This window comes from Lethenteron reissneri, unplaced genomic scaffold, assembly GCF_015708825.2.
Source record: "Lethenteron reissneri isolate LAM-NWPU_2019-01 unplaced genomic scaffold, ASM1570882v1 scaffold_1133, whole genome shotgun sequence".
Lineage (NCBI taxonomy): Eukaryota > Metazoa > Chordata > Hyperoartia > Petromyzontiformes > Petromyzontidae > Lethenteron > Lethenteron reissneri.
The window spans coordinates 133,559-149,425 of NW_026890820.1; the positions used below are offsets into that span (position 1 = coordinate 133,559).

Here is a 15,867-nt window from a genome sequence, read left to right on the forward strand (position 1 = left end):
GGTCCTGCCAAGTGTTTGCAGTAGGGGGCGATGTTGCTACACCTAATCGGACGATACGAAGGGAGAGTTTGAGGCCTAGTTCTAGGCTTCAGGCCTAGCTGTAGGCTTTAGGCCGCTGTGAGTTAATTTTTAATTTAAATGTTTTAATTATTTATGTAAAAGCTTTAGATTTAAATGTTTCTATTTAAAAACATGAGGGAATGTAACATTGTTAAACATTAACTCCCTTTCACACACGCGGGGGTACGATACGAAGGGAGAGTTTGAGGACTAGTCTAGGCTTTAGGCCGAGCTGTAGGCTTTAGGCCGCTGTGAGTTAATTTTTAATTGAAATGTTTTAATTAAAAACTATCTCAGGGAATTATAAGGGAATGTTACACTTGTTTAGCCAGGAAAGCCTCACTGAGTCTAAAGGTTTTTGTAGGGTCATGCCAAGTGTTTGCAGTAGGGGGCGATGTTGCTACACGGACGGACAGACGGACGGACGATACAATCTATTGTAGGCTGGTTCACTTCGCTCCTACCAGTAAAATATCAGTTCAACACGTACGTAGTAGGAGGCTTTCGCGACCGATATCATCCGTAAGAGGTTTTTAGGTGAGATCGCGTAAATATTAAAACCCTCCACCACCCGGCACGGCCAACTAGTGAGGGTTGTCACGTAAACACAACGTGACAATTCGTCACTAGCACAGCACTAGTGTGTAGTGTATAGTGTAGTGTGTAGTGTATAGTGTAGTGTATAGTGTAGTGTGTAGTGTATAGTGTGTAGTGTAGTGTATAGTGTAGTGTGTAGTAGTGTGTAGTGTATAGTGTAGTGTATAGTGTAGTGTATAGTGTAGTGTGTAGTGTAGTGCAGTGTATAGTGTAGTGTATAGTGTAGTGTATAGTGTAGTGTGTAGTGTAGTGTATAGTGTAGTGTGTAGTGTAGTGTGTAGTGTAGTGTATAGTGTAGTGTATAGTGTAGTGTATAGTATTGTATAGTGTAGTGTATAGTGTAGTGTATAGTGGAGTGTATAGTGTAGTGTATAGTGTAGTGTATAGTGTAGTGTGTAGTGTATAGTGTAGTGTATAGTGTAGTGTATAGTAGTGTATAGTGTAGTGTAGTGTGTAGTAGTGTATAGTGTAGTGTATAGTGTAGTGTGTAGTGTAGTGTAGTGTGTAGTGCAGTGTATAGTGTAGTGTATAGTAGTGTATAGTGTAGTGTATAGTGTAGTGTATAGTGTAGTGTATAGTAGTGTAGTATACAGTAGTGTAGTGTATAGTGTAGTGTATAGTAGTGTATAGTGTGGTGTATAGTGTAGTGTATAGTGTAGTGTACTAGTACAGCACTAGTGTATAGTGTAGTGTATAGTGTAGTGTATAGTGTAGTGTATAGTAGTGTAGTGGCATAGTAGTGTATAGTGTAGTGTATAGTGTAGTGTATAGTGTAGTGTAGAGTGTAGTGTATAGTGTAGTGTATAGTGTAGTGTATAGTAGTGTATAGTGTAGTGTATAGTGTAGTGTATAGTAGTGTATAGTGTAGTGTATAGTGTAGTGTATAGTAGTATATAGTGTAGTGTATAGTAGTGTATAGTGTAGTGTATAGTGTAGTGTATAGTAGTGTATAGTAGTGTATAGTGTAGTGTATAGTGTAGTGTATAGTAGTGTATAGTGTAGTGTATAGTGTATAGTGTAGTGTGTATAGTAGTGTATAGTGTAGTGGCATAGTAGTGTATAGTGTAGTGTATAGTGTAGTGTATAGTGTAGTGTATAGTGTAGTGTGTAGTGTATAGTGTAGTGTATAGTGTAGTGTATAGTGTGTAGTGTATAGTGTAGTGTGTAGTGTAGTGTATAGTGTATAGTAGTGTATAGTGTAGTGTATAGTAGTGTAGTGTATAGTGTAGTGTATAGTGTAGTGTATAGTGTAGTGTATAGTGTATAGTAGTGTATAGTGTAGTGTATAGTCTAGTGTATAGTGTAGTGTGTATAGTAGTGTATAGTAGTGTAGTGTATAGTAGTGTATAGTGTAGTGTATAGTGTAGTGTATAGTAGTGTAGTGGCATAGTAGTGTATAATGTAGTGTATAGTGTAGTGTATAGTGTAGTGGCATAGTAGTGTATAGTGCAGTGTATAGTGTAGTGTACAGTAGTGTATAGTGTAGTGTATAGTGTAGTGTATAGTGTAGTGTATAGTAGTGTAGTGTATAGTAGTGTAGTGTATAGTGTAGTGTATAGTAGTGTATAGTGTAGTGTATAGTGTATAGTAGTGTAGTGTATAGTGTAGTGTATAGTAGTGTATAGTGTAGTGTATAGTGTATAGTAGTGTAGTGTATAGTATAGTGTATAGTAGTGTATAGTGTAGTGTATAGTAGTGTATAGTGTAGTGTATAGTAGTGTATAGTGTAGTGTATAGTGTAGTGTGTAGTAGTGTATAGTGTAGTGTATAGTATTGTATAGTGTAGTGTATAGTGTAGTGTGTAGTAGTGTATAGTGTAGTGTATAGTGTAGTGTATAGTGTAGTGTATAGTGTAGTGTACTAGTACAGCACTAACCGGTGTGTTGGAGAGCAAAGCCACAACATTTACAATCCGAGTTCGACGCGCTCTGTGCGCTACGGTACGAAAGAAGTTCAACGTACAATTCGCAGAGACCCACAACACCCAGACCCAGAGACCCGCAGAGACCCACAGAGACCCACAGAGACCCACAGAGACCCACAGAGACACTCACAGAGACCCACATAGACCCGCAGAGACCCACAGAGACCCACAGAGACACTCACAGAGACCCACAGAGACCCACAGAGAGCCGCAGAGACCCACAGAGACACTCACAGAGACCCACAGAGACACTCACAGAGACCCACATAGACCCGCAGGCACAGAGACCCACAGAGACCCAAAGAGAACCACAGAGACCCACAGGCACAGAGACACTCACAGAGACCCACAGAGACCCACAGAGAACCGCAGAGACCCGCAGGCACAGAGACACTCACAGAGACCCACAGAGACCCACAGAGACACTCACAGAGACACTCACAGAGACCCACAGAGACACTCACAGAGACCCACAGAGACCCACAGAGACCCGCAGAGACCCACAGAGACACTCACAGAGACCCACACGTGCGTGTGCGTGCGTGTGCGTGCGTGTGCGTGAGTGTGCGTGAGTGTGCGTGCGTGTACGTGCGTGTGCGTGCGTGTGCGTGCGTGTATGTGAGTGTGCGTGCGTGTGCGTGAGTGTGCGTGCGTGTATGTGCGTGTACGTGCGTGTACGTGCGTGTACGTGCGTGTGCGTGAGTGTGCGTGCGTGTGCGTGCGTGTATGTGAGTGTGCGTGCGTGTGCGTGAGTGTGCGTGCGTGTATGTGCGTGTACGTGCGTGTGCGTGCGTGTGCGTGCGTGTACGTGCGTGTACGTGCGTGTACGTGCGTGTGCGTGAGTGTGCGTGCGTGCGCGTGCGTGTGCGTGCGTGTACGTGCGTGTACGTGCGTGTACGTGCGTGTACGTGAGTGTGCGTGCGTGTGCGTGAGTGTGCGTGCGTGTACGTGAGTGTGCGTGCGTGTGCGTGCGTGTACGTGCGTGTACGTGCGTGTGCGTGCGTGTGCGTGCGTGTACGTGAGTGTGCGTGTGCGTGAGTGTACGTGCGTGTACGTGCGTGTGCGTGCGTGTGCGTGAGTGTACGTGCGTGTGCGTGAGTGTGCGTGAGTGTACGTGCGTGTACGTGCGTGTGCGTGCGTGTGCGTGTACGTGCGTGTACGTGCGTGTGCGTGCGTGTGCGTGCGTGTACGTGCGTGTACGTGCGTGTGCGTGCGTGTGCGTGCGTGTACGTGCGTGTACGTGCGTGTGCGTGCGTGTACGTGCGTGTGCGTGCGTGTGCGTGTACGTGCGTGTACGTGCGTGTACGTGTACGTGCGTATACATGCGTGTACGTGCGTGTACGTGCGCGCGCGTGTGTACGTGCGTGTACGTGCGTGTGCGTGCGTGCGTACATGTACGTGCGTGCGTATACATGCGTGCGTGTACGTGCGTGCGTGCACGTGTGTCTGCGTGCGTACGTGTACGTGCGTGTACGTGCGTGCACGTGCGTGCGTGTACGTGCGTGCGTGTACGTGCGTGTACGTGCGTGCACGTGCGTGCGTGTACGTGCGTGTACGTGCGTGCGTACGTGTACGTGCGTGTGCGTGCGTGTGCGTGCGTGTACGTGCGTGTACGTGCGTGTACGTGCGTGTACGTGCGTGTACGTGTACGTGCGTATACATGCGTGTACGTGCGTGTACGTGCGTGTACGTGCGTGTACGTGTACGTGCGTATACATGCGTGTACGTGCGTGTACGTGCGTGTGTACGTGCGTGTAGGTGCGTGTGCGTGCGTGCGTACGTGTACGTGCGTGCGTATACATGCGTGCATGTACGTGCGTGCACGTGTGTCTGCGTGCGTACGTGTACGTGCGTGCGTGTACGTGCGTGCGTGTACGTGCGTGCACGTGTGTCTGCGTGCGTACGTGTACGTGCGTGCGTATACATGCGTGCGTGTACGTGCGTGCGTGCACGTGTGTCTGCGTGCGTACGTGTACGTGCGTGCGTGTACGTGCGTGTGCGTGCGTGTACGTGCGTGCGTGTACGTGCGTGTACGTACGTGCGTGTACGTGCGTGCGTGTACGTGCGTGCGTGTACGTGCGTGTACGTGCGTGCGTGCGTGTACGTGCGTGTACGTGCGTGTACGTACGTGCGTGTACGTGCATGCGTGTACGTGCGTGTACGTGCGTGCGTGTACGTGCGTGTGCGTGCGTGTACGTGCGTGTACGTACGTGCGCGTGCGTGTACGTGCGTGCGTGTACGTGCGTGTACGTGCGTGTACGTGCGTGTACGTGCGTGCGTGTGCGTGCGTGTACGCGCGTACGTGTACGTGCGTGTACGTGCGTGCGTGCACGCACGTATACGTGCGTGCGCGTGCGTGCGTGTGCGTACGTGTACGTGCGTGTACGTGCGTGCGTGTACGTGCGTGTACGTGCGTGTACGTGCGTGTGCGTGCGTGTGCGTGCGTGTACGTGCGTGTACGTGCGTGCGCGTGCGTGTGCGTGCGTGTGCGTGCGTGTACGTGCGTGCGTGTGCGTGCGTGTGCGTGCGTGTGCGTGCGTGTACGTGCGTGTACGTGCGTGCGCGTGCGTGCGTGTGCGTGCGTGTACGTGCGTGTACGTGCGTGTGCGTGTGCGTGAACGTGCGTGCGCGTGCGTGCGTGCGCGTGCGTGTACGTGCGTGTACGTGCGTGTGCGTGTGCGTGAACGTGCGTGCGCGTGCGTGCGTGTGCGTGCGTGCGTGTGTGTGCGTGCGTGCGCGTGTGTGCGTGCGTGTACGTGCGTGTGCGTGCGTGTACGTGCGTGCACGTACGTGCGTGTACGTGCGTGCGTGCGCGTGCGTGTACGTGCGTGCGTGCACGTGCGAGCGTGCGCGTGCGTGTACGTGCGTGCGTGTACGTGCGTGTACGTGCGTGTACGTGTACGTGCGTGCACGTGCGTGCGTGCGCGTGTGTACGTGCGTGTGTGTGCGTGCGCTCGTCACCCAGCACGATGAGCTTGACGGACACCTGCTGGATGAAAGCGCCGAACTTGACTTTGCACGTGTAGAAGCCGTAGTCTCGCGTCTGCACCCCGACGATCTCCAGCGACGCGTCCCGCCGCGTCACGTTGCGGGCGAAGCGCATGCGGGACGCGTACTCCGGGTAGACGTGCTCCACGCCCCTGACGTACGTGGCCAACTGGGGATAGGGGGACGGACAACAAGTATAACCCGTAAACACAAAGTTGTTCACTATAAATCCTTTATATGCGTGGCGTCGGCTAGAGTCCTCTCGTCCTCTGGCTTGAGATGGCTGCCACCTATGGGTCAGGTGATTGTCTGCCACCATTAAGCAATTGGTAATTACATATTTAATTTGTTTTCCCTAAACAGTGTAAAATTTTTGATACATTTTTCACGAACATTAATTGTCACGCACAACAAGTCTGTGTAGCAAAATGTCAGCTCGATTGGATCACGGGAAGTGGGTTAAAAAACGACCGAAAGATTTGCACGACGTGTCCGAGAGAGAGAGAGAGAACGCGTCCAGCGCGGAGACGGAGCCGCGAGACTTTGTGTCGTCAAGGTGCGGAACGGGTCGTCGTTGTTGTTGTTGTCGTTGTGGTCGCACTGCACGATTGAGAGAGGTGGTGGTGGTGGTGGTGGTGGCGGCGGTGGTGGCGGTGATGGTGGTGATGGCGGTGGCGGTGGTGGCGGTGATGGCGGCGGTGGTGGTAGTGGTGGCGGTGGTGGCGGCGGTGGTGGCGGCGGTGGTGGTGGTGGCGGCGGTGGTAGCGGTGGCGGTGGCGGCGGTGGTGGTGGTGGTGGCGGTGGCAGCGGTGGCGGTGGTGGCGGTGGTGGCGGCGGCTTTCATCCAGCAGTGACACAAGCAGCTCAGCACATTCTCTGCGTGTGCGATGGGTTCTCTGTCTCTCTCTCACTCACATGGATGTTGGTGGTGGGCATCTGCATGAACCACTCCACGTCCAGGTGTTCAGTGGGCGCCGGATCGACCGTCCAGGTGCAGCCCAGCAGCACCGTCTCGCCCTCCGCTTTCTCTACCCACGAGACGGCTGCCAAGGGGAGGGGGGGTGGTGGTGACACGGTTGTGAAGTAATGTCTTCAAGAGTCACGTAAATGTTTTTGTGTTTCTCTGTTAGCGCCACAAACACGTCGGAGTTGTGGTAGATTTACCCGCACAGGCTCACTCAGAGAAGCATAGACTCACACAGAGACCCGTAGACTCACACAGAGACCCGTAAACTCACACAGAGACCCACAGACTCACACAGAGACCCCTAGACTCACACATGTACCCATTGACTCACTCAGAGAAGCATAGACTCACACAGTGACCCGTAGACTCACACAGAGACCCACAGACTCACACAGACCCACAGACTCACACAGATACCCATAGACTCACACAAAGACCCACAGACTCACACAGAGACCCATAGACTCACACAGAGACCCATAGACTCAGAGACACACAGACTCACACATATACCCACAGACTCACACAGAGACCCATATACTCACACAGAGACCCATAGACTCACACAGAGACCCATATACTCACACAGTGACCCATATACTCACACAGTGACCCATATACTCAGAGACCCACAGACTCACACAGTGACCCATATACTCACACAGAGACCCATAGACTCACACAGAGACCCATAGACTCACACAGAGACCCATATACTCACACAGAGACCCATAGACTCACACAGAGACCCATAGACTCACATAGAGACCCACAGACTTACACAGACACCCGTAGACTCACACAGAGACCCACACACTCACACAGAGACCCATAGACTCACACAGAGACCCACAGACTCACACAGAGACCCACAAACTCACACAGAGACCCACAGACTCACACAGAGACCCACAGACTCACACAGAGACCCACAGACTCACACAGAGACCCATAGACTCACACAGAGACCCACAGACTCACACAGAGACTCACAGACTCACACAGAGACCCACAGACTCACACAGAGACCCATAGACTCACACAGAGACCATAGACTCACATAGAGACCCACAGACTTACACAGACACCCGTAGACTCACAAGAGACCCAACACTCACACAGAGACCCATAGACTCACACAGAGACCACAGACTCACACAGACCCACAAACTCACACAGAGACCCACAGACTCACACAGAGACCCACAGACTCACACAGAGACCACAGACTCACACAGAGACCCATAGACTCACACAGAACCCACAGGACTCACACAGAGACTCACAGACTCACAGAGACCCACAGACTCACACAGAGACCCACAGACTCACACAGAGACCCAGACTCACACAGAGACCCATAGACTCACACAGAGACCACAGACTCACACAGAGACCCATACCCAGGCGCTAACACTGCACCACCGCTCCCGTCACCGCAGCAGCTCGTGTGCCAGCTAGGTTCACTTTGAGACATCGAACCCCCCTCACAACAGATCCGCACCGCCCCCCCCCCCACCACCGTTACCAACAGCGCTCGTGCCAGGCTAGGTGCACTTGGCAACGGAACAAACACGTCACACAAAAACAAAGAATAAGATGTCACGAGTCACCAGACAGACGCCGACTCACCGCCCGTGGCGACCTCCATCAACAACAGCAACAACAACAACAGCAGCGCAGAGCGAGACATCAACAACGCGGCCGCCATTGCTCTCGTCTCGCGCCGTGACGTCACGGGGCGAGGGTTCCGGTGGATTCACCCCCACCCACAAGCCCCGCCCCTCGCGCCGTGACGTCACGGGGCGAGGGGCGGGGTTCCGGTGGATTCACCCCCCAACCCACAAGCCCCGCCCCTCGCGCCGTGACGTCACGGGGCGAGGGGCGGGGTTCCGGTGGATTCACCCCCCAACCCCCTCCGCTCTGAACGCCCCTCCCCTTTCCCTCGGCAAGGTTAAAGGTCAAAAGCAACCGAGTCGACCTTTAACCCTTGTACCCTGAGCCCGTACGAATGACCAGATTGCAGGGTAACTGCTGGGGTGCCACTACTACACATGGACACGGTGTAGAACAGTTCGATTTAAAGCTTCTTTCGTGACTGCAGGGATTCATCTTCTTGGTTCTTTCGGTAAAGTCATCACGTAGAAGGGAAGTAATAAAATGAAAATAAAACATAATTATTTTATTATGTTTTATTTTTATTATTTTATTACTTCCATTCTATGTGACTTTAACGAAAGAACCAAGAAGATTATTTTATTATGTTTTGTTTTTATTATTTTATTACTTCCATTCTACGTGACTTTAACGAAAGAACCAAGAAGAAGGTGTACAACAGGTGGATGCTTGCTAGAGCGCTGCATTCATGTTTTTAAATAAAAGGGAAATTTGTGAATGTGTCCGAAATGTTTAGCATATTTCGATTTAAAGCTTTTTTCGTGACTGCAGGGATTCATCTTCTTGGTTCTTTCGGTAAAGTCACGTAGAAGCGAAGTAATAAAATAATAAAAATGCAACATAATAAAATAAAATAATTCTCAGAATTATTTGATTTTATTATGTTTTATAAATAATTCTGAGAATTATTTGATTTTATTATGTTTTATTTTTATTATTTTAATAAAATCAAATAATTCTCAGAATTATTTGATTTTATTATGTTTTATTTTTATTATTTTATTACTTCCCTTCTACGTGACTTTACCTAAAGAACCAAGAAGATGTTTAGCATACTTCCCAACATGCAACAAACTTGACATTTGGCACGTGGATAGCTTCCAGACTGTACACAATGCAAAAAGAATAAAAATAGACTTTTGTATTTTTGGGGGGGCGGGGGGGCGCAATAATGGATATATTTTGCACGGCAAGTGAGCGGTGACATTAGTGACGTCACATTAGTGACGTCACATCGGTGATGTCACCCGCATGCGTCACGCAGTGTGCCTGATGACGTCACCCCCCCACCCTCCCCGTACGGTCGTAAGCGCGCAAGCAAGCAAGTGAACTTCATATAAAGGATTAAAAAAACTAACCGTAGAAACAAAGTTTTTCACTCTAAATCCTTTATATGCGTGGCGGCTAGAGTCCTCTCGTCCTCTGGCTTGAGATGGCTGCCACCTATGGGTCAGATGATTGTCTGCCAGTATTAAGCAATTGGTAATTAAATATTTAAAAAAAATTCCCTAAACAGTGTAAATTTTGGAAAAATAAATTTTCACGAACATTAATTGTCTGTCACAACGAGTCTGTGTGCAAAATGTCAGCTCGATTGGATCACGGGAAGTGGGTTAAAAAACGACCGAAATATTTGCACGGTCGTAAGCAAGTGAACTTAATATAAAGGATTTAAAAGAGCAACAGAGCTGAGACAAATAGGGGGGGGGGGGGCAAGCGGAGCCCCTTGGAGAAACAGCGACAGTCAAGAGGGCTGCAAGGAGGAGGGGCGGGGGAAGTGGCGGTGACCGAACGAGACGGCAGAGATGCGCACGAGAAAGATCGGGACTGCAGCCAGGAAAGTTGGGTGCCCAAAATGCCGAGACGGAGAGAGAGACAAGAGTAGGGGTGGTCGACCGTGTCAAAAAAAGCTGAGGGGGGGGGGCATGTAGAGAGCAGGGACGGTTTCTTCATTAGGGCGATTGGGCGACGCACCACCAATGTCATTCAACCACAGAGTGACGCGAGCCGTCACTGCAGCCTCTGGATATAGTCCAATCGGCGTCATGTCACGTTCTGTGGAGTACCGCCTCTTTTTGGGCGATTTCACTCCGGCTGAGAATCGCCCCGAGTGTTCCCATAGACTTACATTCAAAGATGTTTTTTTTCGAACGGCGGGCGCTGCAATGCATTCTCTACGGCTTCCGGGAGGGCTCGCCCTAACGTGCTTACGTCATCATACGTAAGCACGTTTCATCTAACAATATAATTTGTCGCCACCTAGTGGAATCTTTAATAAAATAAACTTGAGTGGATTGTAATAATAGTGAGTATAGAAACAAACAAGGAGATGTATTGTAAGAGTCACTTTATTTTTCATTAATATTAAAGAAGTGAAGTTGCCTTTACATGCTTAAGCTGTTAATTTATCCATTGCATGGGTGGACCTTATCCTTATCAATCATCCAGACATTTGCCCCCCCTGAGAGATTTTGCAGGAGCCGCCACTGATAGAGAGCGATGCAAAATATGCCACCGCGTGCATGCTTATGAAATTATTACACAAACCCCCTGCCACTACCCCCCCAACCTCCCCGATAAAAATTATAATCAAACGGTACCTATGAACACGACGCAAATCCTGATGCAGGTTTCAGGCTCTAAAAATTAGCGGCTGTTCTTCATAACCTGGGGTGCATCACGCTGCAGTGCCTGTGGGTGCGAGATGCCCTTTCTGTATTCTTAGGTTTTTTTCACATAGGTAAAAACATTAAAAAGTAAAATAAAATAAAAATCACGACGTTTCGGAGGCAACACAAGCTTCCGTCTTCAGGTGGAACCGTCACAGCCACGACAGCCGTATCAAGTGAATGAGAGATTGCAGGAGCTACCACTCCGTTTATATAATGGTTATATAAACGGATATATAATGGTTATATAAATGGAGTGGTAGCTCTTGCAATCTCTCATTTATTTGATACAGCTATATGTACTTGATACGGCTGTCGTGGCTGTGACGGTTCCACCTGAAGACGGATGCTTGTGTTGCCTCCGAAACGTCGTGATTTTTATTTTATTTTACTTTTTAATGTTTTTACCTACACGGTGACTTTACCGAAAAAACCTAAGGATATGAATCATTGCAGTCACGAAAGCTTCAAATCTAGAACCTCCTTCCCGACACGCAACACGTAACTCCGTCACAATCGCGCTCCAGAATCCCACCTGGATTTCGTGGTGGTTTCCGTGCTGTCTCCACCCCCCCCCCGCACCCCCCACACATTTTTGAATATTATTAGAACGTAAAACAACCTAAACAACACAAAATAGATTGCTTGCCGTGTCATCGCACTTGCAGCATCACGTTTGTCGTCCACTCATTGATATGCTATTTTTTAAAATCCTTTATATTAAGTTCGCTTGCTTGCTTACGACCGTGCAAATCTTTCGGTCGTTTTTTAACCCACTTCCCGTGATCCAATCGAGCTGGCATTTTCCACACAGACTCGTTGTGCCAGACAATTATTGTTCGTGAAAAAAAATTCCCAAAATTTTACACTTTTTAGGCAAAAAAAATTATTTTACATATATTCAAAAGAACTCATTCTTGGCTTTGGCTGAATGTCAGAGTGTAAGAGCTCAGAGCGTAACCCCTCCACAGGCCGTGGCGGAGTAGCGCAGTTGGTAGCGCCCTCGCTTCCCATGCCAAAGGTCGCGGGATCGATCCCCGCGTCCTCCACAGGCGAATATATTTTTAAATCCTTTATATTAAGTTCGCTGCCACGCATATAAAGGATTTATAGTGAAAAACTTTGTTTTTACGGGTTATGCTTATTCTCTAACCCCCTCCTTCTCTCTGCCTCCGCCCCCCTCTGTCTATTTAAGGCCTCGCCACAGAGACGATCACCCCTCTCTGTACCTGTGTTACTCTCTCTCTCTCTGTGTATCTTGGTGATGTCTGTCTGCTGATATGTCTGTCTGTGGTTTTCTGGTTAGATTCTATGTAGCTATTTCATTATACCTGACGATGATTGCTTGTGTTGCAATCGAAACGTCGTAGTATGCTATTATTTAATTTGTTATTTTATCTTTAGACGTGACTTAACCGAAAGAACCAAATAATAATTCCTGCAGTCACGAAAGTTCTAAAATTAACACAAAATATACATCCAATTGTATCAAGTGCAAGGGCATCATTGGGTATTCGTGAAAAGAACGAGGTTTGGTAAGGGATGCACCAGGGCTTCCCAAAATTGTCTCGGTCTTGTGGTACTGGGCGCAGTCAGGATACCCTCTGAGTGTCCGTACTTTTATGTTTTTTTGCAAAACCTTAAAGAAAAGAACCCCGCCACAAAGAACAAGGAATGAAGATCCGAAGCCGGCGGTGTCTCTCTGCACCCTTCGGCGGTCTGTTTCCACCTTTTGTCATCATCTTCGTCAGCCAAACCTCCACTTCCTCCCCCTCTCCTGCCGGAAAAAAACAACAATTACCGTCGTTGAGACTGACTGAGCAAGCGGCCACACACACGTGTGGCTCGCTGTTGATAATTGTTTTTTTACCCTTCTATCTGGCGTCATCTGGTCCAACACCATGTGAGACTAGGCTCTAAGGAAAGCTGTCTCGGGTGTGGACCAATCAACTTCAAGGACAGTGCATACATTATCAGAGTTATGTTCTTTTGTTTGCATTATGACTGCAGGTATTGTGGTCTATGCAAACATGACTCCTTGTAAAAAGGTGTCAATTTTGTTGCCAGATAGAAGGGTAAAACACCAATTATCATATTTTTACTGGCAAATGAGGTTCCCATAGTGTAGATGCTTGCCCCGAGCTCTCATACTCTGATGGTGCGTTGTCTTTGATTTGTGCGCCTTTTGGCGTCATCTGGTCCAACCCATGTGAGACTAGGCTCTAAGGAAAGCTGTCTCGGGTGTGGACCAATCAAATTCAAGGACAGTGCATACATTTTCAGAGTTGTGTCTTTTGTTTGTATTATGACCGCAGGTATTGTGGTCAATGCAAACATGACTCCTTGTAAAAAGGTGTCAGTTTTGTTGCCAGATAGAAGGGTAAAACACCAATTATCATATTTTTACTGGCAAATGAGGTTCCCATAGTCTGGCTCGCTGTTGTTTGTAAACAAACGACAGGAAATTTGGCCCTTACAAAATAATTGGCGCGGAAGGGGGAAATCGGCCGTGGCCGTGTTTGATCGCCACCCGAGTTTTTGTGTTCGTGACCAGATTAAAAAAAAAATTTTTGGTCGGAACCCCATTTGGTCGCGGTCCGAAGCGTTCGTGACCAGAGGTTCTACCGTACTGACTGCCGCAGACACAGCTCGGTTTGTCGACGCCGGAGTATTGGATTGCAGGGATCATAATCCTTCAAAGATTGGATTAGATCACAAATATTATGTGCTGTGTTAAATCGAACTTGAATTTTGTGTTCTTAGGTTTTTTCGGTAAAGTCACCGTGTAGGTAAAACATCAAAATTAATAAAAATAAAATAAAGATCACGACGTTTCGGAGGCAACACAAGTCTCCGTCATCAGGTGGGACAGTCACAGCCGGATTAGCTGCATCAAGTGAGGCAATGATTCAAGATGCTTTTTAAGGGATTACATCTTGAATCCCTGCCTCACTTGATGCAGCTAATCCAGCTGTGACGGTCCCACCTGATGACGGAGACTTGTGTTGCCTCCGAAACGTCGTGATCTTTATTTTATTTTTATTAATTTTGATGTTTTACCTACACGGTGACTTTACCGAAAAAACCTAACAATATGAATCCTTGCAGTCACGAAAGCTTCAAATCTAGAATTGAATTTTGTGTTTGCTCATGTTATTATTATTATTATTGTTTTGGTGACCTCTGCTACGTATGGCAAGGTGATGGTTTTGATTGGGTCCTCCGGATGGTTATTTCCCGAACGGTTTTGGGGTGATGGCTTTACGGATTGTGTCGTCTGAATATCCATTCATCTTGAGAGCTTGGTGTACGTGTTCCAGTTCACTGGCTAGGTGTAGAGTTTTGATGAGGGAATTATTCTGGGAAGGATTGTGGTGGGAGTCAGGTTTTAGATATGCATCCGTATGGGCGGCTTTCCTGTAGACAGTGTCCCATTGAACCATCTGATCTCCTTTCGATGAAAACATCCAAGAACGGTAGCTTGCCATCCTTTTCCACCTCCGTGGTGAATTTGATGGCTGGGGTGTATGGAGTTGATGTGGTTGAGGAATTTGCCCCGGCGCTGATCGGCCATGTGGCCAGATGACGAACGTGTCATCCACGTAGCTCTTCCACAAGGACGGACGTAGAGTGGATGCATGGATGGCATCCGTCTAAAAAAATTCCATGAAAACATTTGCTAGAACTCGAGATAATGGAGAACCCATTGGGGTACCTTCAACTTGTTGGTGAGGCAGTGTCTCACCCGGGCCGGTACATCAGCATTCAGTCCTCGTTGGACCAAATTTTCAATGCTTGTGTAACGGGTTCCGGAGACACTTGTAGAGGTAACTTCTTTATTACAATACAACACTCCAACAGTCCTGATACTCTGTTACAGCCTAGGTACACAGCCTAGCTACACAGCCTAGATACTCTACTCTGGCTACGCTCTGGACTCGCCCTCACAAGGCCGTAGCGTCGGGAGTTCCAGAGTCCCAGCGCTGGCTCTCACAGCATCCCAGGGTCTTCAGATGACTGGTCGTGGGTCTTGGGTCTTGAGTTACAACTGGGCCCCGATCGTCCAGGGAGCTCTCCTTTTATGCCTCGTCCGACGAGGGGTGGGGCCGTGTGCGCCACCAGACGTCCCACAGAGCACACACAGCCCCCCCCCCCCCGTTGGCGGCGCCAAAAAGGCTTAAGCGCCTGGGAACCCAGCGCCTGGCGCCCAAAGGCTTAAAAGCGTCTGGACCCCCTGGGAACCCAGTGCCTAGCGCCCAGAGGCTTACGCGTCTGGACCCACCTGGGAACCCAGAGCCTACAGCAGCCCCTCCCTTCTTATGTCACTACACTTGCAATGGTTAAATTTCGATTCAAAGCTTTCGTGACTGCAGGGATTCATCTTCTTGGTTCTTTCGGTAAAGTCACGTAGAAGGGAAGTAATAAAATAATAAAAATAAAACATAATAAAATAAAATAATTCTCGCGACGTTTCGGCTACAACGCAAGCAGCCGAAACGTCGTGAGAATTATTTTATTTTATTATGTTTTATTTTTATTATTTTATTACTTCCCTTCTACGTGACTTTACCGAAAGAACCAAGAAGAGGCTTGCAATGGTGTCAGGAACTTTGGTGAACAAAGAGACTACATCGAAACAAACGAGCAAATCACCAGCAGCAGCAGCAGCGGCGGTGGTGGTGGTAGTGGTGGTGGTAGTGGCGGTGGTGGTGGTGGTGGTGGTGGTGGTGGGGGTGGTGGTAGTGGGGGTGGTGGTAGTGGGGGTGGTGGTAGTGGTGGTGGTGGTAGTGGTGGTAGTGGGGGTGGTGGTTGTGGTGGTGGTGGTTGTGGTGGTGGTGGTAGTGGTGGTAGTGGTGGTAGTGGTGGTGGTAGTGGTGGTGGTGGTAGTGGTAGTGGGGGTGGTAGTGGTGGTAGTAGTGGTGGTGGTAGTGGTAGTAGTGGTGGCGGTGGTAGTGGTGGTAGCGGTGGTGGTAGTGGTGGTAGTG

The 15,867-nt window shown here is 48.8% G+C and overlaps 1 protein-coding gene across 1 annotated transcript in view; it reads right to left on the reverse strand.

Annotated features, from left to right (window-relative positions):
• LOC133361547 (coxsackievirus and adenovirus receptor-like) overlaps positions 1-8,253 on the reverse strand; it is a 17,889-nt gene extending 9,636 nt beyond the window's left edge. Inside the window, exons 1-3 of the mRNA XM_061580473.1 lie at positions 8,169-8,253; positions 6,485-6,612; positions 5,543-5,738 (exon numbers count right to left, since the gene is read on the reverse strand). Of these exons, the coding sequence (XP_061436457.1) occupies positions 5,543-5,738; positions 6,485-6,612; positions 8,169-8,247 (403 nt within the window). The 5' untranslated portion in view covers positions 8,248-8,253. The remainder of the gene's footprint in view (positions 1-5,542; positions 5,739-6,484; positions 6,613-8,168) is intronic.
• Between the last annotated feature and the right edge of the window lie 7,614 nt (positions 8,254-15,867).